Source organism: Polyodon spathula, chromosome 31 (genome assembly GCF_017654505.1).
Source record: "Polyodon spathula isolate WHYD16114869_AA chromosome 31, ASM1765450v1, whole genome shotgun sequence".
Taxonomy (NCBI): Eukaryota; Metazoa; Chordata; class Actinopteri; order Acipenseriformes; family Polyodontidae; genus Polyodon; species Polyodon spathula.
The window spans coordinates 2,347,468-2,372,941 of record NC_054564.1 but is presented as its reverse complement, the minus strand read 5'-3'; the positions used below and the strand labels follow the sequence as shown (position 1 = coordinate 2,372,941).

Genomic DNA, 25,474 nt, shown 5'->3' with positions numbered 1-25,474 from the left:
TGTTACCTATACAGTGTGGCTAATCAGGCTCATATCAAAACCTGGAATGGGTGAAACTGCCATGCAATAGGAGTCTTATGTCCATCCCTGTATTCTGTCAGAGCTTGAGAGTTGCCATTTAAAATTGCTATATAGCACTTTACTTCATTAAAACATGAAGTAGACAAAGGTTTTGAGCTTCAGGGTTCAGATGATGAAAGAAGCCATTGTGCTGGTGTAGCCACTGTAGGATTGGATGGGAGTGCAGTTTATCTTTCCTCTCTCGGAAACTGTGGTGAAAGTTTGAGAGTCGCTGTTCCTGGAGCATGCCTCTGGCTATCCATAGGGGCCGGGGAATGTATAGATTTAATTTTTGACTTTTTACCTGTATACCAAAAATCACGGCTGCAGTGAATCAAATCAAAAATTCCTACCTATAAAAGTTTATAAACAACATAGAATTGAACTGTAAACTGCTATTATTATTATTATTATTATTATTATTATTATTATTATTATTTATTATTTATTATGATGGTGATTATTATTATTATTATTGTATTACTGAAAATGTCTTTCTGTGATGTCGAGAGAGAGAGAGAATGCTCATGGGGTAGTGTTTCATAAGAGAACTGAACACCTATCCGAGGGTGGGCATTCAATTCTCCGTTATTTCACACGGCCCCATGCAGTGTTTTTTATAATCTCTGGTTTCCTGCCAGAGTTCGAAAGTTCTGTGTTGCTTGTTGTGGAGGTGGCTTACTCTACCTAGTCTGTGTTAATATTAGCTCTCTCTGGGGTCACGCTGTTGCAGGTGGTAATGAGCGCATGTTTCCTGTAATAACCAGACAGTTATTACAGGAAATATCAACTGGATGAGCCCATTGAAAAAATTGCTCATCAGTTATTATATATTTAAATTGTATTTTTTTTCCTTTGTGGGAGTGGTTGAATATGTATGTTCAACAAGACACTAATCATGGCTTAACATGAGAAAGCATTCCAGGGCTGTGTGCCAGTGCAGATTGGTGATGGGTTTGAGGCTGGCTGCATGCATTGTGGTGCAAGGAGCTGCAATATGGGACCGTGCAATCGTGGGCATTGCTGCTTCAGATATGAGACTTAATGAAGATAAGACCTATTTTATTGTATAGATATCTGTTGATTTAAAGGAGTTGGTGGATGTGATCTATTGAAATATTTCTCCAATGTAAAGTTGGCCAGGGCTATACAGGTTGAGACCATGTTTAGACTGGAATAGTGCCTGTAATTCAGAATGCAGCCAGTGGGGTTGAATCTCATAGTGAGTTGATACCCTGAGGCTGGCTCACACTGTGTCTGTGTCGCTTGGATGCTTGGACAAACCCTCTAGGAACCAAGCCTTATAAACTGCAATAATCGCTCAGGGTTTTTAACTGGAATTTATCCACTTCACTCATCTAGGTGATGAAAATATGATTCTTTTTTTTCATGGCAGAGATTATTATGTTTTACCGTGGCATACAGAATGAAACGAGAGAGCTGTTTATTTGAAAAAGCAAAGTAACCAGAAGGATGTTGAAGGCCTCTCTGTACCTACTGTGGATCGGGGATATTTTGTTTTTTACTGATCATCTTGGGTGAAAAGTCTTGTTTTTATTCAATTCCTTGTTAGAAGTATCAACAGCAATAGCTCGAAGAAGGAAATGTGTTTTTTTTTCTTTGTTTAAATGGTTTGAAAGATCTTCCTGACTTCCAGGTTTTACTTTATAATTTTTTTTGAGAGTGCAGCTGTATAAGAGGCTCTTTCCTATTTTCTCTAGAGCAGTAAAGTATTAATATTTTCACACACACACACACACACACACACACACACACACAGTGTAATCATTATATTCTTCCATGTAAAATTGAACAATAAAGCACTGTTTATATTGTCAAGGAGTGTGGTTTGTGTGTTTTTTTCCCCCAGAATTTTCTATTTCATTTGGTAAAGACAACTTTTCCTCCTGCCACAGTTCACGTCCTTTACTCAAAACAGGTGTTTGTACAGAAAGGGTTTGTTTCTATAGCATTTTAATTTTCTAAAGTAATTCTAAACAGTTATATAATATAAAAATGAAGGGAAACGATAAGAAAATATCCAGTATAATTTAAAATGCAGTGAGTAATAAACTGACTCCTTTGTGATTTTTAGGATTTGGTTCCAACAATTTAACACCAAATGTTGGAATTTCTGTATAATTCTTTCTTAATAAATATAAAACTATAAAGAAGGGGCAACAATATTAATCCAGAAATAGGACAACAGGTTTTTTTTTTATGCTGGGTGGTTTTTTGGATTATGATGATAATAATAATAATAATAATACAAATTTCACTTCATGCAAGCATTCCATGGTGTTTTACAAAATAAATAATATAAAATGCTGTGTCTAATATATAATCCAGCCACAAAGAAACAGACCCAAACAAATAGGCTTCCGAACAGGACAGAAAAGATTAAATTGTACCAGCATTCCTGATATTAATAGGGAGCATATTCCAAAGACGTGGGGCATTATAACTAAATTCCCTGGCTCCGACAGAGTTCGAACAAATATTAGGGACAATTAGCATTTTCTGATCTCAGGGAATGACCAGGGACATACGGGGCCAGCAGATCTTGCAGATAAAAAGGTCCAAGACCATGTAAGGCCTTCTAGGTAATAAGAAGAACTTTAAAATAATAATAGTAATAATAATAGCAGCAGTAATAAAACAAACGAGATGGATGCAGTAATTGTATCAATTAACTGTGATTAAAGATGAGCAAAAAAGCCTGTATAAAATAAACACAGGTAATGCGTTATATTGTGATTTTCCAACGTGGAATATATTATACTTTATTCATGATTCAAGGGAATCAACCACTTCTCAAATTATAAATTAATTTCCAAAAAAATTAAATGTCACAATTATTGGCACCCTTGTTTTCAGTACTTGCCAGGATAACGGCACTGAGCCTTTTTCTGTATTGTTTTTATGAGATTGGAGAACACATTGGAAGGGATCTTAGACCATTCCTCCATACAGAATCTTTCCAGATCCTTGATGTCCTTCGGTCTGTGCTTATGGACTGCCCTCTTCAATTCAAACACAGGTTTTCAATGGGATTCAAGTCCAGAGTCTGAGATGGCCATTGCAAAAACTTGATTTCTGTGGTCAATTAACCATTTATTTGTGGATTTTGATGTGTCTTGCTGGAAGATCCACTTGCGGCCAAGTTTCAGCCTCCTGGCAGAGGCAACCAGGTTTTTGGCTAAAATGTCCTGGTACTTGGTAGAGTTCATGATGCTGTTGACCTTAACAAGGGCCGCAGGACGTGGCCAAAGAGCTCTATTTTCGTCTCATCTGACCACAGCACCCGGTTCCAATCCAAGTGCCAATGCTGTTCAGCAAACTTCAGGTGCTTACGTTTGTTGGTTGCTCTCAATAAAGGCTTTTTTCTGGCAACCCTTCCAAACAGGCTATTGGCATGGAGGTGGTGTCTAATTGTGTCTTAAGACTTGCTGACCCCCAAGATGCAACCAAGTTCTGTAATTCTCCTACTGTGGCCCTTGGATTCTTTGCCTCCCGAATCATATTCCTCACTGTGCGTGGGGGTAAGATGCACTTGCGTCCTTTGCCAGGCAGATTTACCACTGTAAATTTTGAACTTCTTAATTATTGCCTTAATACTGCTAAGTGGTATATTTAGGTTATTTTTTGTACCCATTGCCTGATTTATGAAAGTCAACAACCATTTGTCTCTTTTCATTTGTGATTTCTTTGCCTTTCCCCATGGTGATGGATGACAAATAAATTTTACATGGGTGTTACCTCAGTTTTATACCCCAGTGAAATAGGAAGCCATGGAAGGCCACAATACAGTTCCTTAAGACTGAGATGTACTTAAAAAAGTAGAGGACGACCATCACAAAGCACTTTACAAGATATGAGACTAGGGTGTGTGAACTGTGCGTCAGCTGCAGAGTCACTTACAAGAACATCTCACCCAAAAGCAGAGCACAAGGAGATTCAATGACTTGCTCGTGGTCACACAGTGAGTCAGCAGCTGAGCTGGGATTTGAATCAAGGACCTTCTGGTTACAAGCCTGTTTCTTTAACCTCTGGATCACACAGCCCCCATATATATATATATATATATATGTGTGTATATATATATATATATATATATATGTGTATATGTATATGTATATGTATGTATACACACAACACACACACACACACACAAAATATGTAAACACACACAACACACATATATTACACACACACACACACAAGGGCCTTCCATTCACAGTGGTGTGACTCCAGCTTGGTTTCAGCCCTGATAAGTATTTCTTCTGTTTTTTTGGCCGTCCTGTTGTTGCAGTGACCTTGGTGACTCTGTTTCTCTCTGAGGGATTCGATCCAGGATTAGCCTGTCTCAATGCAAGGGTTGTTTTTTTTTCTTTGATAACCTAAACCAGCAGCTCCCAGCCGCCCACTCGCTCAGCGAATTAAAGGGGCAGGAGCAATAGATGAGCCTGCTTTAGATTAGGGTGAATTCAAGACTCATTAAGATGAGGGATGGTGGCACTGGCTACAGCCGCACTGCCTGGGGGCTTCACAATTACAGCTCTGCAAGAGGGCAGGGAGACACAGACACGTTCTAAATAAGAAACCATTCACTCATTTATAGAAGGGGGTCCAATTACAGTCCTGGAGGTCCAATTCATTATAGGTTTAACAGGCAAAACGAGATCATGAAATACTTATGGGACTGGATAAGGGTTTAATTGTTTCAATTAAATCATTTAGAATAGGGTTGGAACAAAGACCAGGAGTGGAAGCACCAGCACTGGCCCTCTGATTTCGAGGTCCTCGTATGAGATTGCATCAACCCCCCTATCTGTGTGTATCCCCTAAAATTAATACTGGGGGATTCCCCAATACTGTAAAATGCTCTAAAAATCCCAGTGGGGTATAGACTGATCCAACCACCCCTAAGATCAGTAACAGACCAACGTTTTGGTAAAGCAGGGGAGGCCAGTCCAGATCCTGGAGATCCACAGGGTCTTCTTGTTTTCGGTTAATAAAAGAATTTAACCAAATATCAAGGATTGTAACATGTTTTTCCATGTCTTCTTGTTTTCACTCCACCCAAGCTCTCAATTATCAAGTTGAACCAATTATTTTCTTAATTGGTCAACACTAACTTTTTTTTCCAGGTCTAGCAGCCATTGATGATTTAAAGATATCCAAAAAAATGCATATGATTGTGGCTCTCCAGGAACAGCCACCCTTAGATTAATGCCTTCATAAACATGTGTGCTTGACTTTGCATTTCTTCAGAAATGGATAGGGATGCAGATTCAGATTTCTCTAGGACTCCATGATGATGTCATCTGAATGACGGACGGCAGCGATGCTGATTCAGTGTTGAAACCAGTGTTATGACATCACAACAGCATTGCCGTATTTAAAAAGGTTCATAACCAGAACAATCGGTACCGCAAGAAAAATACAGTGCATAGTACCAGAATGGGTGTGGCTGTGTATGAGGTCATGTGCTGATGTCAGAATGAGCGAGTGTAAGGTCAGTTTCGCATGTCTGTGTCTCAGTGAGGGTGTGCGTGAAAGTTCACCTTACATTTCTGTAAGCTGATAAAGCAATAACTGCACCCTGGAGAATAACAGCGCTGCAGCGACCCTCTACATCATCACAGTAAAACAGTCTCTCTACAGCAGCTAAACACATCACAGTGTGGCTCTCTACCCTGGAGAATAACAGAGCTGCAGCGACCCTCTACACGTCATCACAGCCTAAAACAGTGGCTCTCTACCCTGGAGAATAACAGCGCTGCAGCGACCCTCTACACGTCATCACAGCCTAAAACAGTGGCTCTCTACCCTGGAGAATAACAGCGCTGCAGCGACCCTCTACACGTCATCACAGCCTAAAACAGTGGCTCTCTACCCTGGAGAATAACAGCGCTGCAGCGACCCTCTACACATCATCACAGCCTAAAACAGTGGCTCTCTACCCTGGAGAATAACAGCGCTGCAGCGACCCTCTACACGTCATCACAGCCTAAAACAGTGGCTCTCTACCCTGGAGAATAACAGCGCTGCAGCGACCATCTACACGTCATCACAGCCTAAAACAGTGGCTCTCTACCCTGGAGAATAACAGCGCTGCAGCGACCCTCTACACGTCATCACAGCCTAAAACAGTGGCTCTCTACCCTGGAGAATAACAGCGCTGCAGCGACCCTCTACACGTCATCACAGCCTAAAACAGTGGCTCTCTACCCTGGAGAATAACAGCGCTGCAGCGACCCTCTACACGTCATCACAGCCTAAAACAGTGGCTCTCTACCCTGGAGAATAACAGCGCTGCAGCGACCATCTACACGTCATCTAAAACAGTGGCTCTCTACCCTGGAGAATAACAGCGCTGCAGCGACCCTCTACACATCATCACAGCCTAAAACAGTGGCTCTCTACCCTGGAGAATAACAGCGCTGCAGCGACCCTCTACACGTCATCACAGCCTAAAACAGTGGCTCTCTACCCTGGAGAATAACAGCGCTGCAGCGACCATCTACACGTCATCACAGCCTAAAACAGTGGCTCTACCCTGGAGAATAACAGCGCTGCAGCGACCCTCTACACGTCATCACAGTCTAAAACAGTGGCTCTCTACCCTGGCCCTGGAACCCCCCATGTCTGCTGGTTCTCAACCCTGGTCCTGGAACCCCCCCATGTCTGCTGGTTCTCAACCCTGGTCCTGGAACCCCCCCATGTCTGCTGGTTCTCTACCCTGGTCCTGGAACCCCCCATGTCTGCTGGTTCTCAACCCTGGTCCTGGAACCCCCCATGTCTGCTGGTTCTCTACCCTGGTCCTGGAACCCCCCCATGTCTGCTGGTTCTCTACCCTGGTCCTGGAACCCCCCATGTCTGCTGGTTCTCAACCCTGGTCCTGGAACCCCCCATGTCTGCTGGTTCTCTACCCTGGTCCTGGAACCCCCCATGTCTGCTGGTTTTTATTCCAACTGAGCTTTCAATTACTTAACTAGAGCTTTTATTTAACTTAATTAGACCTTAATTTTTTTGAGCTCTTAAACAGTTGCAGAATTCAAGTTACTTACAAACTGGTACAGCTAATGTGAACTTTGCAACTGTGTAAAAGCCAGAAACAATTAAAAAGGTCTAATTGTGCCAATTATCTGTTCCATTAAGGGTCTAGTTCAGTAATTGAGAGCTCAGTTGGAATGAAAACCAGCAGCCACAGGGCCAGGGTTGAGAACCGTTGTTTGAAAGGATTTCTTTACATGTACACACAAATAATTAGACAAATAAATGCTATTAAAGTATAATGGTATTGTCCAGTCAAAATTCCCACCAGTGGGTTCCATTGAGGGCTGATTTGATCAGCCTGCACCCTGATAAGCAAATCACCTATAAAGTAACAGTATCCTGGGAGACAGTCAGCATGGTTTTAGGAAAGGGAGATCGTGTCTAACTAACCTGCTCGATTTTTTTGAGGATGCAACATCGATAATGGATAATTGCAAAGCATATGACATGGTTTATTTAGATTTCCATAAAGCTTTTGACAAAGTCCTGCATAAAAGATTAATTCTCAAACTGAGCGAAGTAGGGATTCAAGGAAACACATGAGCATGGACTAGGGAGTGGTTAACATGTAGAAAACAGAAAGTACTGATTAGAGGAGTGTGGCAGGCTGGCGAGTGGATAGAGGCCCAGAGACAGACTGCAGTTCAAAAAAAATATACTTTTATAATAAATAGATACAAAAATAAAAAGGCACAAGGGCCAAAACAAAGGGATTGAAACACAAATAGAGCAAGACAAAAAGCAAAAATAACAAACTTCCAGGTTGGGCAATGCCTTCACTGGATTCAAACTTTCAAACATACAAACAAAACACCAACCTGCTTCCTCAGCTCCCTCTTTCTAAATGAGAAGCAGAGGCCTCCTTTTATGGCAGGTGGCTGGGGGCTGATTGATCGTTAAACTAATCATCTAATCAACCCCAGCCACCTGAACACAAGGAACCCAGGCAGGTAGGGGAATTTAACCCCATCCCTGCCAATTTCTAAAGGGCAGAGCTGTGCTCTGCCACACACCTCCCCCCATGTACAACGTACACCGGCCGCAATCGGCCAACTACCCCTTCCCCGCCACCCTGTATCTCCAAGGTAGTACGGCGACGACGGCCCGGCACCCTCTGGTGATGGAGGCGGTGACCCTAAAAAACAAAAAGGAGACACCAGCAGTCCCAAGCGATGCGGAGCAGCAGGCAACCCCAGGCGATCCATATGCGTCATCCCTGAGCGGAGCGGGCGTGGCACCCCTGGGCGGTGCAAGGCAGGCATCCTTGGGCGGTGCAAGGCAGGCATCCTTGGGCCATAGCTCCTCCCCTCTGGGCTCTGAGAGCAGCGGCTCCTCCCCCCTCTCTGGCTCCCGGGAAGGAGGCTCACCCCTCTCTGGCTCTCGGGAAGGCGGCTCACCCCTCTTTGTTGGAGTGACCATGGCATCTCCCATGTCTACCACCAGGTAATTAACCACCATGAGGGCAACCTCTGGGAAGGACGCTGGGTGATGTTGTTCCTCCCACTCTTCCCACCTCTATCTCGACTCCACAGCTTGTTGATAACTACGGGGAGATCGTGGACGAGGTCTGCCTCAGGGTGCATCAATCAGTCCCAGATCTCCTGGGACGGTGGTGAAGGTGGTGGTGCTAGAGGTAGTGGGGTGGCCCCTGATGCCAGGGGTGAATACTACACCTCTTCCTGGGCCTGGTTGTAGGGGCATCCTGCCCAGTTGTGGCCATCCTCCTCACACCAGCCACACCAGTTTGCCGGTGGCATATCTGGGCAGGACCGTCAACGATGGTCCTCCTTCCCAGGAACACCAAGGGAAGAGGCTGGCCGGGTCCTCCAGCGGTGGCTGCTTACATTTCTTCAGCTGCTGCTTGTCCTGCCTTTGCCGCTGTCTGCTCTTTCCCATTTTATCCCAAAAATGCAAAAAGAAAATAAAAATACTGCTCTGAGCCTCTAGGTGGCACTATCCCACAACTGACACCAAATGTGGCAGGCTGGTGAGTGGATAGAGGCCCAGAGACTGACTGCAGTTCAAAAAATATATATTTTTATTATAAATAGATACAAAAATAAAAAGGCACAAGGGCCAAAATAAAGAGATTGAAACACAAATAAAACAAGACAAAAAGCAAAAATAACAAAAATAACAATTTCCAGGCTGGGCAATGCCTTCACTGGATTCAAACAAACAAACAAACAAACAAACAAACAAACAAACAAACAAACAACCTGCTTCCTCAGCTCCCTCTTCCTAAATGAGAAGCAGAGGCCTCCTTTTATGGCAGGTGGCTGGGCTCTGATTGATTGTTAATTAAACTAATCATCTAATCAACCCCAGCCACCTGAACACAATGAACCCAGGCAGGTAGGGGAATTTAACCCCATCCCTGCCAATTTCTAAAGGGCAGAGCTGTGCTCTGCCACAAGGAGAAACCTCAGAATGGAGTGTGGTAACCAGTGGAGTACCACAGGGATCAGTATTAGGTCCTCTGCTATTCCTAATCTACATTAATGATTTTTCTGGTAAAGTAAGAAAATTTGTTACATTTGCAGATGACACAAATGTAGGAGGAGTGGCAAACATTGTTTCAGCATCAAAGGTCATGCAAAATAATCTAGACAAGATTCAGAACTGGGTAGACACATGGCAAATGACATTTAATAGAGAAAAGTGTAAGGTACTGCACGCAAGCAATAAAAATGTGCATTATAAATATCATATGGGAGATATTGCAATTGGAGAAGGAATCTATTGAAAAAGACTTAGAAGTTTATGTTGACTCAGAAATGTCTTCATCTAGACAATGTGGGAAAGCTATAAAAAAGGCCAACAAGATGCTCTGATACGTTGTGAAAAGTGTTGAATTTAAATCAAGGGAAGTAATGTTAAAACTGTACAATGCATTAGTAAGACGTCTCCAGAATATTGTGTTCAGTTCTGGTCACCTCACTACAAAAAGGATATTGCTGTCTAGAAAGAGTAGGAAGAAGAGTGACCAGAATTATTCCTAGTTTAAAAGGCATGCTAAAATAATTTAATCTGTTCAGTCTTGAACAAAGAAGACTACACAGCGATCTTTCAAAATTCTAAAAGGTATTGACAATGTCGACTCAAGGGACTTTTTCAAACAGAAAACAGAAACAAGGACCAGGGGTCACAGATGGAGATTAGATAAAGGGGCATTCAGAACAGAAAATAGGAGGCATTTTTTTACACAGAGAATTGTGGGAGTCTAGAATCAACTCCCCAGTAATGTTGTTGAAGCTGACGCCCTGGGATCCTTCAAGAAGCTACTTGATGAGATTCTGGGATCAATAAGCTACTAACAACCAAACGAGCAAGATAGCACCCAGCCCCCTCGCTTAACACTGAACTACCCCGCTGCAGCACCCAGCCCCCTCACTTCACTGAACTACCCTGCTACAGCACCCAGCCCCCTCGCTTAACACTGAACTACCCTGCTGCAGCACCCAGCCCCCTCACTTCACTGAACTACCCTGCTGCAGCACCCAGCCCCCTCGCTTAACACTGAACTATCCTGCTGCAGCACCCAGCCCCTCGTTTAACACTGAACTACCCTGCTGCAGCACCCAGCCCCCTCATTTAACACTGAACTACTTTGCTGCAGCACCCAGCCCCCTCGCTTAACACTGAACTATCCTGCTGCAGCACCCAGCCCCTCGCTTAACACTGAACTACCCTGCATTTATCCCAAATACTGCAGTGCTGTTAAATAAGGAAGCTCTCCAGAGAGAAAGTGTTTCTGTTTTTCTTTGCCCAATACCATACACAGCATTAACATTTAAGCATGAAAGGATACTCGATTTACAAAAAAAAAAAAATACAATTAACACATTTTTAAATAAGACCGCCCTCTGGTGGTGGTTCGCATGTGTTTTAAATTCAAACGGGAACCAGAATCCTGCATCTTCCATGGTAAGTTTGTTTGTTGTACCTATGTAAAGAGGCTTACATGTATTATTTTTTTTTCTGAGGGTAGATAGAAGGCATGCATGTGCGTGTTTGTTTTAAGATGTGAAAAATATATATTTTACATATATATATATATATATATATATATATATATATATATATATATATATATATATATATATATATATATAAAAATTTCGGAGTGCACGTTTACCGTTTGAGGCTCCGACTTACTTTTTAGTTTGATAGTGCTGCGTAAAACGACCCAAAATAGTATATATATAATATATATATATATATTTCTATATAAAAAAATTTTATATATATATTATATTATATATAAGATAGACACACACACACACACACACACACACACACAGACACACCCTTTGAAGTGGAGTTACCTTTCCTATACAAGGTGGGTCTTAAATGCTCATTATTACCCCTACCTTTTTTTGCATGCTACCCTAATATCTAGAGTGACAACATAGTTAGTGGAGGTACTGTGCCACAACGTATGGGTACACTGCAGGTCTGAGTCGAGTTTTCTTTCCTCCTATAAGGATTACAGAGGATTTGTCCTGTGTTGGCAGCTCCTGCCTGGGTGCTATGTTTGAAATGATTGCCCTTGTCCTGTGGTTGCAGCTCCTGCCTGGGCACTGTGTTTGAAATGATCCCCCTTGTCCTGTGTTTGCAGCTCCTGTCTGGGCGCTGTGTTTGAAATGATTGCCCTCGTCCTGTGTTTGCAGCTCCTGCCTGGGTGCTGTGTTTGAAATGATTCCCCTTGTCCTGTGTTTGCAGCTCCTGCCTGGGCACTGTGTTTGAAATGATCCCCCTTGTCCTGTGTTTGCAGCTCCTGCCTGGGCACTGTGTTTGAAATGATTGCCCTCGTCCTGTGTTTGCAGCTCCTGCCTGGGTGCTGTGTTTGAAATTATTCCCCTTGTCCTGTGTTTGCAGCTCCTGCCTGGGTGCTGTGTTTGAAATGATTCCCCTTGTCCTGTGTTTGCAGCTCCTGCCTGGGCGCTGTGTTTGAAATGATTGCCCTCGTTCTGTGTTTGCAGCTCCTGCCTGGGCGCTGTGTTTGAAATGATTGCCCTCGTCCTGTGTTTGCAGCTCCTGCCTGGGCGCTGTGTTTGAAATGATTGCCCTTGTCCTGTGTTTGCAGCTCCTGCCTGGGCGCTGTGTTTGAAGATGGCTCAGTCGTGCCCTGAGTGCGGCTCCTCCAATATCATCGATGATTTGCACCACTCGCAGGCCCAGCTGGTGCGTGTGGACTGCGGCTCCGTGGTGAGTGAGGGACTGCTCACAAGCACGCTGTCCGAGGAGCAGTATCACATGACCAGTCGCAGCAATCCGAGTGAGTACTGATTCATAGTGTACCTTTCTTCCTTTACAACTAAGGGGACCCAATTTTTCCGCTACTGACAAATTGCCTGTTTACTGTGCAGGGGCCGATTTGGGCATAGTGGAAACTATAAGCCATGTTATCTTACAAGAACAGAAATAAGACTCCCGTTGCATAGCAGTTTGATCCATTCCTGGCTTGTTACCTAAACATTGTGGCTAATGAAGCTTGTAGTTAAACCTGGAATATGTGAAACTGCTGTGCAATAGGAGTCTTATTAACATCCATGTCTTAAGAATTGTGCATTATGTGTATTGTATGATACACGACCAAAATCACAGCATAGCTACTAGCAGACAACCTCCTGGTTCTTGACTTCATTTTAAATATACCGGTATGTGATTTATAAATACATATTCTCCCTGTTACCTGTGAGTTCTCTCTTACTCATTGTAATGTTCTCCATCATTACAATGTTGAAGGTAGCTTTGTCTTGAAGTTCTGGATGCTCTGTTGTCTGTAGTGCAGGATCGATGAGCTTCGCTTGAGTGTTTTGACATTGCAGTTGAGGCCAGACCCTGTCTCACTTGCTCATCTGATTGTTGTTTCCACACAGATTCGAGGTACTCTGAGAGATCAGTCCTCGGCAAACAGCTCTACCGCAACCAGAACATAAGTGAGAGCGGAGCATACTCTGAGAGAACAGACAAGGAGCCCTGCCTCAACCAGATCAGAGGTGAGAGCAGAGCATACTCTGAGAGAACAGACAAGGAGCCCTGCCTCAACCAGATCAGAGGTGAGAGCAGAGCATACTCTGAGAGAACAGACAAGGAGCCCTGCCAAGGAGCAACCAGATCAGAGGTGAGAGCAGAGCATACTCTGAGAGAACAGACAAGGAGCCCTGCCTAGGAGCCCTGCAACCAGATCAGAGGTGAGAGCAGAGCATACTCTGAGAGAACAGACAAGGAGCCCTGCCGCAACCAGATCAGAGGTGAGAGCAGAGCATACTCTGATAGAACAGACAAGGAGCCCTGCCGCAACCAGATCAGAGGTGAGAGGGGTGATAGAGAACACAGAAGGTGAGGATGGTGTAGTCCCAGTGTGAGCGTGCAATCTACTCAGTCAGATTCAAGGTGAGTGTGAGAAGAGAGTGCAGTCCAGTCACAACAAGATTCAAGGTGTCAGTGATGTGTGTGCTTGTGTTTGCGTGTGAGGCCAGTATCCCCACACTAAGTGTGTTTCCTGCAGGTCTGCAGTGAGTCAGCACTCCGTGTCACATCCTGAGGTTTCCCCCGGGGGTGGAGGACTCCTCTCGGAGCCTGTTCGAGCGTGCTTACTGCCACCCTACCTTTCTGGACGTGTGTCCCTGCAGCGCAAGGAGGTTCTGGCGGGCCGCTGCGTGTTGCTGGTGGGCCGGCAGTACAGCCGGCCTGTCACTATGGGAACCATTAGCTAGCTGCTGCAGGCGGACCCAGGACTGATGGGGGGAGTCTACTTTGAGCTTGTGGAGAAGCTGGGAGTGGAGGCCCCGCCCACCACAATTACGCAGCTCGTCAGTAGCCACTGCAGCAGGTAACCTGGGTATTATAACCTTACTGTCCAGCCATTTTTCCAGGGTCGAATGATTGTAACCCTCTGTGTCTGTCTCTCTCAGTTTCCAGCTCTCCCCAGCCGCTGTCCCGGAACTGTTCAGCGAATGCTTTTCCATGTTGGTGGACCGTGCTTCCAAGCTGGTTGAACTGGCCGGAGAGGCCTGGATAGTGACAGGCTGGCACCCAGTCCCGATCCTGACCGCTGCAGTCTACCTGTCCAGGCTCTCTCTCCGGCCAGTGGCAGCTCGCCTCTCCACCTCCCTCTCTAGATTTTGTAAGCTGGCCGGAGTCCCCCTGCCCCTTCCGGCCCACAAGTGCCTGACGGAGCTCCAGGATGCCCTCTGCAAGCTGGGCAAGGAACTGCCGTGGCTGCGTGGGGCCAAACTTGATCGCAAAGTGGTGGCCAAGAACGCCGGGGATATCCTGAAACACAGGGATGTGTTACTGAGGAGAGCATTGGAGAGTCAGGGAGGAGAGGAGGTGGAGGACAGTGAGCAAGCCACACGGCACACTTTATGTACTGCTGAGCAATTGGCTTGTGTGACTGCGCAGAGTGGAGCATCTTTGCCACCGGTGGGCACTGTGACACAGTGTGCTGGCTGTGAGGATAAAAAGCTGGAGGGGGCTGCTGCTGCTGCACTGAACACTGGAGGGAATGAAGAAGGAGGTCCTGCACAGGGATCTCTGTCTTCACCAGCAGGGGGCAGCTTGGTGCAGTGCAGCAGTGCTGAAGGGAGTGTAAAAGCTCCTGCTATGGTTTCTGTAAAGGGCACCATAGATTCCGCGCAGGAACCAATAGAGACTGAGGGACCTGGAGACTGCCAGATGCTACCATTACTAGCAGGAGGCAAGCGGCGTCGGCTGGTGTTTCTGCCCCCCCCTGCACAGTCAAACCCCCAAAGAGGAGGCAGGGGGCGAGGAGGGAGACAGGGGCAGGGAGGTGACTGGGGACGAGGAGATTTCAGACAGTGAAATAGAGCAGTATCTCCGCACCTCTGATGAGATGAGGCAGTTTGCTGAAACGCAGAGCGGACTTGCTGAGCATTGCCCAGACGTATCCAGAGGAACACGACACCGGAAACCAGGGCCAGGACTTTACAGGGGACCAGGTGGGGGGTACATTTTGTTCAAGCAATTGATTTTTCATGAAAAATTACAACTAGCCATCAAATACTGACATCAGATTAATCTAAGGCAAGTTACTGTGTTTATTCAATAACCTGTAAATAATTCAGAACAGGGATACCTGGCTGTGCTTTTAATGGTCAGTGCAAATGTTGCCGTTACTCCATCCATTCACAGAAAGTCAACAGCAGATGATTTACATTGAACTGCAGTCCAGAGTTTAAAAATAATTCCTTTCCAACTCCAGGTGTCACTAAGGAAGTTCCGGAGCACTGTGTTTTTGGTGTAATTTGCCAACAGTGTGCCATTGCAAATGGAATATTACTACACCGATTCATTGCAGGGAGGTCCAAGGAAGCGGTATAATGATTGAAGACAGTTAGCGGGACTGGATGTCTGCCCATTTTGGTTCCAGGTGAACGCCTGGCTAGGCAGTCCTGCTGTTTGGCCAGATTTGCAATGGGGAGACATCATAGATTACCTTGAAATCTGAATTTCATGAGTATAGTGATCTACACTTTTATATATCCCATACCTGAGCAATGAATGGGACAAGCAAGGCAGTGAGGGTCATGGGCGCTATTAATACTTTGATCAAGGTGAGTGACGGGAGTCTCAGGAACATCTGTCATTTTCATTTCTGTTTGAAGATCTTCCTCGTCTATTCCACTGCTGGGGGTATTTGTCAGCTCATTGAAGACTTCTTGCGAAGGAGCTGCTCTTTTGAATCTGTAAAGTCTGAATAATTAATTCCATAAAATTAAGTACATGTACGGAAGGGGCCTTTGGTGACCTGTGGCGAAACATAGCCCAAAGTGAAGGTGGGGGGGGCTGCGAATCACAGCTATATATACAGTGCTGTGATAAAGTATTTGCCCCCTGTCTGATTTTCTGCATTTTTGCACATTTTTCACATTGAATTTGGTCAGATCTCTTTGTGGGTTGTAGTTTTATATACAGGGAGTCAGAGAGAAAAAATGACACCAAAGTTTGATGCTTCTTTCATTTGTTTGGTCTACAAGGTAGTCAAACATGCAATCATCAGGTGTGAAAAAGTTATTTCCCCCCCCCCCCCCAGTTAATTCAACCCAATTAAAGGGATAATTAGGGTCAGATGTTTGAATACTTTGGTTAACAATTAGGCCTGATTTGGGCCAGCCCTGCCCAATATAAATCTGTCTAACTTAGGCCCTTACCATCAGAGTGAAGTTGTGAGCACACAGGTTCTACAGACACATCATGCCACAATCAAAAGAAATTCCTGAAGACCTCCGGAAAAAAAGTTGTTGATGCCTATCAGTCTAGAAAGGCTTACAAAGCCATATCTAAGGCTCAGGGGCTCCACCAAATCACAGTCAGAGCCATATTATACAAATAGAGAAAGTTTGGGACAGTAGTGAATCTTCCCAGGAGTGGCCGTCCTGCCAAAATCTCTCCAAGAGCAAGGCGTAAAAACGTCCAGGAAGTTACAAAGAACCCTAGGACAACATCTAGGGATCTACAGACCTCTCTCAGCTCAGCTAGGCAAGTGTTCATGACTCCACCATCAGAAAGACACTGGGCAAAAATGGGATTCATGGCAGAGTAGCGAGGCGGAAACCACTGATCACTAAGAAGAACATGAATGTTCATCTCAAGTTTGCCAAAAAGCACCTGGATGATTCTCAAGAGAACAATGTTCGATGGACAGATGAGTCAAAAGTGGAACTTTTTGGGCAACATGGGCCTCGTTATGTCTGGCGAAAAGCAAACACTGCATTCCACAGTAAGAACCTCATACCAACGAGCAAGCATGGTGGTAGTGTCATGATTTGGGGATGCTTTGCTGCACGGCACTGAGAGGCTGATCAATAACTACAGGAAGTGTTTGGTTGCAGTTATTGCTGCTAAAGGTGACGTAACCAGTTATTGAGTCTAAGGGGGTGATTACTATTTCACGCGGGGGCATTGGGTGTTGAATAGCTTCCTTTAATAAATAAATATCAAAATGTTGTGTTATTTGTTCACTCAGGGTCCCTTTTATCTAATATTAAATTTTGTTTTGAAGATCTGATAACATTCAGTGTCAGAAATATGCAAAAATGCAGAAAATCAGCCAGGGCAAATACCTTTTCACGGCACTGAATTTATGTGTGTGTGTGTGTGTATATATATATATATATATATATATATATATATATATATATATAGGGACTGAGACATGTGAATATGTATATATATATATATATATATATATATATATATATATATATATATATATATATATATATATATATACACACACAGTGAATATAGAAAGTCTACACCCCCTTGAACTTTTTTCACATTTTGTTGTCTGACTAAATTAAGATGCAACTTTTTTGCATAAATGCAAAGCGTTATGTTTGGCGCAAACCCAACACAGAGCATCACCCAAAGAACAACACCTACTGTGAAGCAAGGTGGTGGCAGCATCATCGGCAGGAGGCAGTCTTCCCAGCGACAGCGAGTGGAAGCGACAGCGAGTGGGAGAAGTACAGGCGTGGAAAAGTACAGAGCAGTTTCGAAGCAGAAAGGAGAAATTGCATCTTGAATTGCTTTAATCAGAAAACAGAGGACATTGGGGAAACACAGCAGCAGCATCTCAAAGTCAAACAGCCGCGTGTGTTTTTCTGATAACAAACAAGCTGAAACTCGGAGCAGCTGATTCAAATTCAGCGCCGTTTTGAGACACGGGCGAGGGGAGGAGCCAACAGCACAGCAGAACAACGCAGTTAAACGAGGCAGTCTTCCCAGCGACAGCGAGTGGAAGCGACAGCGAGTGGGAGAAGTACAGGCGTGGAAAAGTACAGAGCAGTTTCGAAGCAGGTTGAAAGCAGGTTGACGGCTGCAGAAGAAACTAAACTTCAAAAAAAAAAACATCAACATGGTCTTCAAGCCTGTAATCTGTGACACCTGCTTGATGTGGGAAATCCGAGAAAACCCAGCGGAGCTAAACCAAGTGTGCGTAAAGTGCCGCGCGATCCAGGATTTGCATAAACTAGTAAGTATGCTAGAAATGGAGCTGGAAGAAGTGAGACAGCAACAGGATCTTGAGGAACTGGCACACCCACAATTCATGGAAGTCTGCATCACCCCTAACAGACTGAAAGCCACCAGGGAGATAGAAGGTCAGAACAGCTGGGTTCAGGTAGGCAGAAGCAGGGAAAAAAAGAAACTTCGTCAAACACCACCACCAGAAATCAAAACAACCAACAGATTTGAGTCACTTCAGAATTGTGATGAGCAGAACCAACAACAAGAGAATGAAAGGAACAACATCCAGGACCCTATTGACAGTGGTGACCAGACAGCAAAAAGAAGGGAGGTCATGATTGTTGGGGACTCCATATTGAGAAACACAGCAAGTTCAGTTCGCAGTTTGGACCCCCTTACTACAACAGTGTGCTGCCTTCCGGGAGCCTCGGTCAAGCACATCACTGAGAACGTGGACAGGCTCCTAGAACGAACAGGAGACGACCCGGTAGTAGTCGTCCACATCGGTACAAACAACATTGGAAGAGACAGACCAAAATCCCTGCAAAACAAATTCAGAGAGCTAGGAAGGAAATTAAAAGAGAAAACCAAAACTGTGGTATTTTCTGGTATACTACCGGCACCTTGCAAAGGACCATATGGACAGCTGGAAATAATTAATCAAAACGAATGGCTGAAGACGTGGTGCACACGGGAAGGCTTCACCTATCTTGATCATTGGACCACATTCTACAACGAGGACTATCTGTATAGACGGGATGGACTGCATTTAAATAACAAGGGAACTAGTCTACTCGGAGAAAAGATCCTCGAGCAGGTTCGGAAGCATTTAAACTAGAAAGGAAGGGGGGAGAAATCAACAAAAAAACAGAAGGGAGACCGCATCAAAACAAGAACAACAACTCAGGTAAGACAACCATTAAATGTATTTATCTAAATGCTAGAAGTATCAGAAACAAAATTCTAGAACTTGAAGCTACTGCACTAACAGGTAACTATGATGTGATAGGTGTTACAGAAACGTGGTTGTCTGAGAGTGATGGGGACGAATATAATATTTGTGGGTATACACTGTATAGGAAAGACAGGCAGGACAGAAGAGGAGGAGGGGTAGCGCTATACATAAGAAACAGTCTTGAAGCCCAGGTGTTAAACCTGGACAAAGAAAATAAAACCGAATCAATATGGGTCAGAATAACAGACAAAAATTCAAAGGGCATAATAATAGGAGCATGCTATAGACCGCCAGATTCAGACGGTGAGCACAATAATCTGTTATACAATGACATTAGAAATGTGTGTAGCAAAGGAGAAGCCATACTAATGGGGGATTTCAACTTCCCCCAAATAAAATGGGAAAACCCGGTGGGTATCGCGAAGGATGAAATAGAAATGGTGGAAATGACAAATGACTGCTTCCTAACACAATTTGTGAAGGCACCCACTAGAGGGGAGGCATGCCTTGATTTAGTCTTTTCAAATAACGAAGATAGAATAACTAAAACAGAGGTCAGAGAACCACTGGCAAACTCAGACCATAACATGGTCTCATTTGAAGTGTTTTTTAAATCCCCAAAAGTAAAGACTAAAGTTAAGGTTTACAATTTTAGAAAAGCAAACTATGAAGGCATGAAACAGAGACTAACAGAAGTAGATTGGAGTAAAATAGAGAAAACACCCACAGAAGAAGGATGGTTGTTCTTCAAAAATGTAGTACTAGAGGCGCAAAACAATTACATCCCTAAAGTAGACAAATCTAAATGTAAAACTAAATTGCCAAAATGGTTTAGATAGATCAATTAAAAAAAATATTCAGCGAAAAAAGGCACTTTACAGAGCATTAAAAAAGGACCAAAAAGAAAGTACGCAGAAAGAGTACACGGAACTGCAAACGCAAGTCAAAAAGGAAGTTAGAAAGGCCAAGAGAGAAATAGAAATGAACATTGCTAAGGGAGCTAAAACCAATTCCAAAATGTTTTTCCAATATTACAACAGCAAGAGAACATTCAAAGAGGAGATTAAATGTTTAAGAGATACAAATGGCAAAATCGTAGAGGAAGAAAAAAAAATAGCAAATATGTTAAATGATTACTTTTCACAAGTTTTTACAAAGGAAGATACTGACAACATGCCCCACATGTCATCCAGTTCCTATCCAGTTTTAAATAACTTTAGCATAACTGAGGCAGAAGTGTTAAAGGGACTAGGAGCTCTTAAAATAAACAAATCCCCTGGGCCGGATGAGATCCTCCCAGTAGTACTCAAAGAAATGAAAGAAGTAATTTACAAACCGCTAACCAAGATCATGCAGCAGTCTCTTGACACAGGGGTGGTACCGACAGACTGGAAAATTGCAAACGTAATACCGATCCACAAAAAGGGAAACAAAACTGAACCAGGTAACTACAGACCAGTAAGCCTGACTTCTATTATATGCAAACTTATGGAAACTATAATAAGATCCAAAATGGAAAATTACCTATATGGTAACAGGGTACTGGGAGACAGTCAACATGGTTTTAGGAAAGGGAGATCGTGCCTAACTAACTTGCTTGATTTTTTTGAGGATGCAACATCCATAATGGATAATTGCAAAGCATATGACATGGTTTATTTAGATTTCCAGAAAGCTTTTGACAAAGTCCCGCACAAAAGATTAATTCTCAAACTGAACGCAGTTGGGATTCAAGGAAACACATGTACATGGATTAGGGAGTGGTTAACATGTAGAAAACAGAAAGTACTGATTAGAGGAAAAAACCTCAGAATGGAGTGTGGTAACCAGTGGTGTACCACAGGGATCAGTATTAGGTCCTCTGCTATTCCTAATCTACATTAATGATTTAGATTCTGGTATAGTAAGCAAACTTGTTAAATTTGCAGACGACACAAAAGTAGGAGGAGTGGCAAACACTGTTGCAGCAGCAAAGGTCATTCAAAATGATCTAGACAAGATTCAGAACTGGGCAGACACATGGCAAATGACATTTAATAGAGAAAAGTGTAAGGTACTGCACGCAGGAAATAAAAATGTACATTATAAATATCATATGGGAGATATTGAAATTGGAGAAGGAATCTATGAAAAAGACCTAGGAGTTTTTGTTGACTCAGAAATGTCTTCATCTAGGCAATGTGGGGAAGCTATAAAAAAGGCTAACAAGATGCTCGGATACATTGTGAAAAGTGTTGAATTTAAATCAAGGGAAGTAATGTTAAAACTGTACAATGCACTAGTAAGACCTCATCTTGAATATTGTGTGCAGTTCTGGTCACCTCGCTATAAAAAAGATATTGCTGCTCTAGAAAGAGTGCAAAGAAGAGCGACCAGAATTATTCCGGGCTTAAAAGGCATGTCATATGCAGACAGGCTAAAAGAATTGAATCTGTTCAGTCTTGAACAAAGAAGACTACGTGGCGACCTAATTCAAGCATTCAAAATTCTAAAAGGTATTGACAGTGTCGACCCAAGGGACTTTTTCAGCCTGAAAAAAGAAACAAGGACCAGGGGTCACAAATGGAGTTTAGAAAAAGGGGCATTCAGAACAGAAAATAGGAGACACTTTTTTACACAGAGAATTGTGAGGGTCTGGAATCAACTCCCCAGTAATGTTGTTGAAGCTGACACCCTGGGATCCTTCAAGAAGCTGCTTGATGAGATTTTGGGATCAATAAGCTACTAACAACCAAACGAGCAAGATGGGCCGAATGGCCTCCTCTCGTTTGTAAACTTTCTTATGTTCTTATGTTCTTATGGGACTGGGGCACTTTTCAAGATAGAAGGGAAAATGAATGGAGCAAAGTACAGAGAAGTCCTTGAGGAAAACCTGCTGCCCTCTGCAAGAAAGATGAAACTGGGACGGACGTTCACCTTTCAGCATAACAATGACCCAAAGCACACAACCAAAGCTACACTGGAGTGGCTAAGGAACAAAAATGTAAGGAACAAAAAAATAAATGTCCTTGAGTGGCCCAGTCAGAGCTCCAACCTAAATCCAATCAAAAATTTGTGGCATGACTTGAAGATTGCTATCCATCAACACTCCCCAAGGAACTTGACAGAGATGAACAGTTTTGTAAAGAAGAATGGTCAAATATTGCCAAATGTAGGTGTGCAAAGTTGGTAGAGACCTATCCCAACAGACTCACAGCTGTAACTGCTGCCAAAGGTGCTTCCAGCAAGTATTAACTCAGGTGGATGGAGACTTAAACAATTATGATCTTTCAGTTTTGTATTTTTAATATATAATCTTTTTCTCAATAAAAACTTTTTTTCCCATTAACAGTGTGGAGTAAGGTGTGTAGATAAGTGGAAAAAATACTCATTTAAATGAATAACACTCTGAAGTACTGACACAACAAAATGGGGAAAAAGTTCAATGGGGTGCAGGCTTTCTATTGACACTGTATATATCAGAATGGGTATGACATATCAAGCTTTTGTGGATATACAGCAAACTGGATACATCAGACTTTTTTAATACTCGATTATCTGATTTATTATGCCTAGGTGTAACATAGGACACTACCATTTAACTCAAGGCCTATACACAAAATAAAGGTTATTAAATTTTAAACACTTGAAAATAATTTAAAAATTAACTAGGTAACACCTGCTTTTTGGTTGGATGGGTTAACCTTTGTGGTGGTCGTATCATTGACCTCGTGAAATAAGATGATGCAACACCTCGACGTGTTAGTGATTTTGCAACCGAAGAACATATGTCTATCCACACAGGATGATATATGCACTGTAGAAGTTTGCACTGAAGATGGATGTTCTCTTTGATGACCCCAAAGAAATGCAGCTGCTGAGGAGGCAGTGATTGCATTTCCAGGGGTCAGGTGGTGGAGAACCTCTGGAGACCTTGGGGAATGATGCGGATGGCGTTGAGATGACCGAGGCGGGAGAGGCGAGTTTCTCTCCCGGCAAAACGCTGAAATTCGTTTTCAGGAGGGGGGTGGGGGGGCGTTGCCACCTGCACCACGCTGGAGGAGGACCCCCCATATCCCCCTGCCTCTACTTTAAATGGTAATACTGACTCATAATGTAAGGTGTTGAGGGAAGTGCAGGTTGGTGCTAAACAGACTGAGTTTGTGAAGTCGTATGGAAGGGCAATGAGTTAAGCAAATTCAAACTGGGGGTGTTTAGTTTGTGTTCAGTGTTTAAACATCAGCATTATACCGTGTTCAAATGTAAAATGTTGGGAATGTTTGCAAACAACTATCTTAAGAAGCCCATCACCTTTTTAGAAAATGGATGCAGTATTGGAAATAAGGCTCCCATTGCATAGCGGTTTCGCCTATTCCAGGTTTTAGCGTGTGCTTGATTAGTCCCAGTGTACGGGTAATAAGCTTGTGTGCGTCTGCTTAGTCATAGAGAAACCAAACTGTTATCCCTTGAACTGCGACGTTCGAAATGTTGAATACTTAACTAACTACATGTGTGTACTCTATAACACCCCAGATAGTTCCTTTAAGTGTAATTGTACTATGTTAAGTTCCCTAGTTATTAAATACACTGTACTTTCAGAATGCAAACTTCCAAATACATAAATGTGTTTTAACTAGTGCTGCTTGTTCAAATATTCAATACTCAAATAGTCTTTAATTGTGAATTAAAAACACTGCATATTGTAATTTTTGTAACAAACACATTTTAAGCTGTTTGTCAATTATAATTACAATTACAGTAGCGCCGTTTGGTGAAATTTCATTTATAATCACAGCTACAAATACACACACATACACACATAGATACATATATATTTTTCAAATAGATGGGGTCACTATAAAAAACGTGGTTGAAAATCCAAGGATAATGTACTGTATGCAGCTGCCAGACTGCTTTCTCACACTTGTCTTTCTCTACATATTACTCCAGCGCCAAGGTCCTTACGTTGGTTAGCAGTGAGTTCTCCAGTTGATTTTAAACGTGCTCAAGGTCATTCATGGATTAGGCCCCTCTCCCCAGGAACTCTGACTATTCATATTCACTCCGGAGATCAGGAAATCCAGACTTTTAATTGTTCCAAAAAATGGTCTGAAATCAACTGGAGCCGGATCTCTGCTATTGTGCTCCTAGTTTGTGGGTTAGGCAGTTGGGATTAGGCAAGTTGAAACATTGGACTGTTTTAAGGCTGAAAGCATGTGCTTTTCTATAAGTGGTTGAATATGGCGTGTGTGGACTGAGCGCTCTTGTTTTGAACTCTGTCCAGCATGCTGGGATGCCATGGTGTGAAGGGAGGGGCTATATATAAATATATTGTGCTGTATTACAGTGACTGGCAAAGATACAGGGCTGGTTAGCCAGGAGAGAAGAGTGAACAGAGCAGCTTATCTTGTAGGGCAGCTTGGAGAGCATGGGAGCTTGAATCACCCAGTCTTTACTGAATCCAGTCTTTACTGAGTCTGTCACACAGTAATTTCTGAGACTTACTAACATTTTTAAAAGCTTAAACTGTTTTTTATTATTATACAAAAAACAAACCACAAAATACATTTCTTTAAGGCACTGAACCCAGTCTGGGTTACATTTACTAAAATAAACAAATATACTATGAAAAACCAACCAAAAAATAGGAAAACATGAAAAGTAAAGACCACTTTGTTATAAAATTTAAGCGGCATTGCAAAAAAATATATAAATATACAAATTTTGGTTGTGAAATCTCCCTCCTTGTAGTAACAGAAGAGCACCATTAAGGGGCGCTGGGGCCTAAAGGGATGAGAGTATCGCATTCTAACATACCGCAGGACTGGCAGCTGGTCTGAAACATTAAGACACGTTTAGTTTCATGGAATTCAATTGGCTTTCTCTTATAAAAGTCTCCCACAGTAAAAGCACAGCAAAGTGTAATGATCAGGCTTGGTAAAGCACAGGTTATAATCTAAACAATAAACATGCAGATTATAACATTGGGGAAAACTGCAGAAATCCTGTGAGAAACATTAAGGGTTAGCAATGGGAAGTGCTTTGTGAATCTGCTCCCGCGATCTGTGAGCGATTCTGCTTTCCCCAAATCCAGGTCTAAACTATCCACTGCTGTGGAAACCCTTTCCAATAGAGCAGAGTGCCCTGGCTGCTGGGGGAGCCCGAAATGACGGGCAACAGCATTCCAGGACCAGGGTCGGGATCCATTCCTGTGTTTCAATTCCAATTCCTTTTTAAAATCCATTCCTTTCAATCAGTTCCAGCGCAGCACTGATCACAACTGCAATTAGCCATATTTAGTTCAATTGAGGTCACAGTGGCAACTAATCAATTGAAGTCACTGTGTTAGTCCATTGAATTGGCTTCAGATGAAAGCAGCTGAGCAATCACAACAATTATTGTAGGACTTGGAAGTGG

The 25,474-nt window shown here is 43.1% G+C and overlaps 1 protein-coding gene across 1 annotated transcript; it reads left to right on the top strand.

Annotated features, from left to right (window-relative positions):
- The first annotated feature begins 12,237 nt into the window (after positions 1-12,237).
- Positions 12,238-15,474, top strand: LOC121303035 (transcription factor IIIB 50 kDa subunit-like). The gene is given in 7 exon segments (XM_041233430.1): positions 12,238-12,407; positions 13,348-13,382; positions 13,640-13,746; positions 13,749-13,963; positions 14,046-14,699; positions 14,872-15,037; positions 15,409-15,474. Coding segments are annotated over 7 exon segments (1,413 nt in total).
- The last annotated feature ends 10,000 nt before the right edge of the window (positions 15,475-25,474 follow it).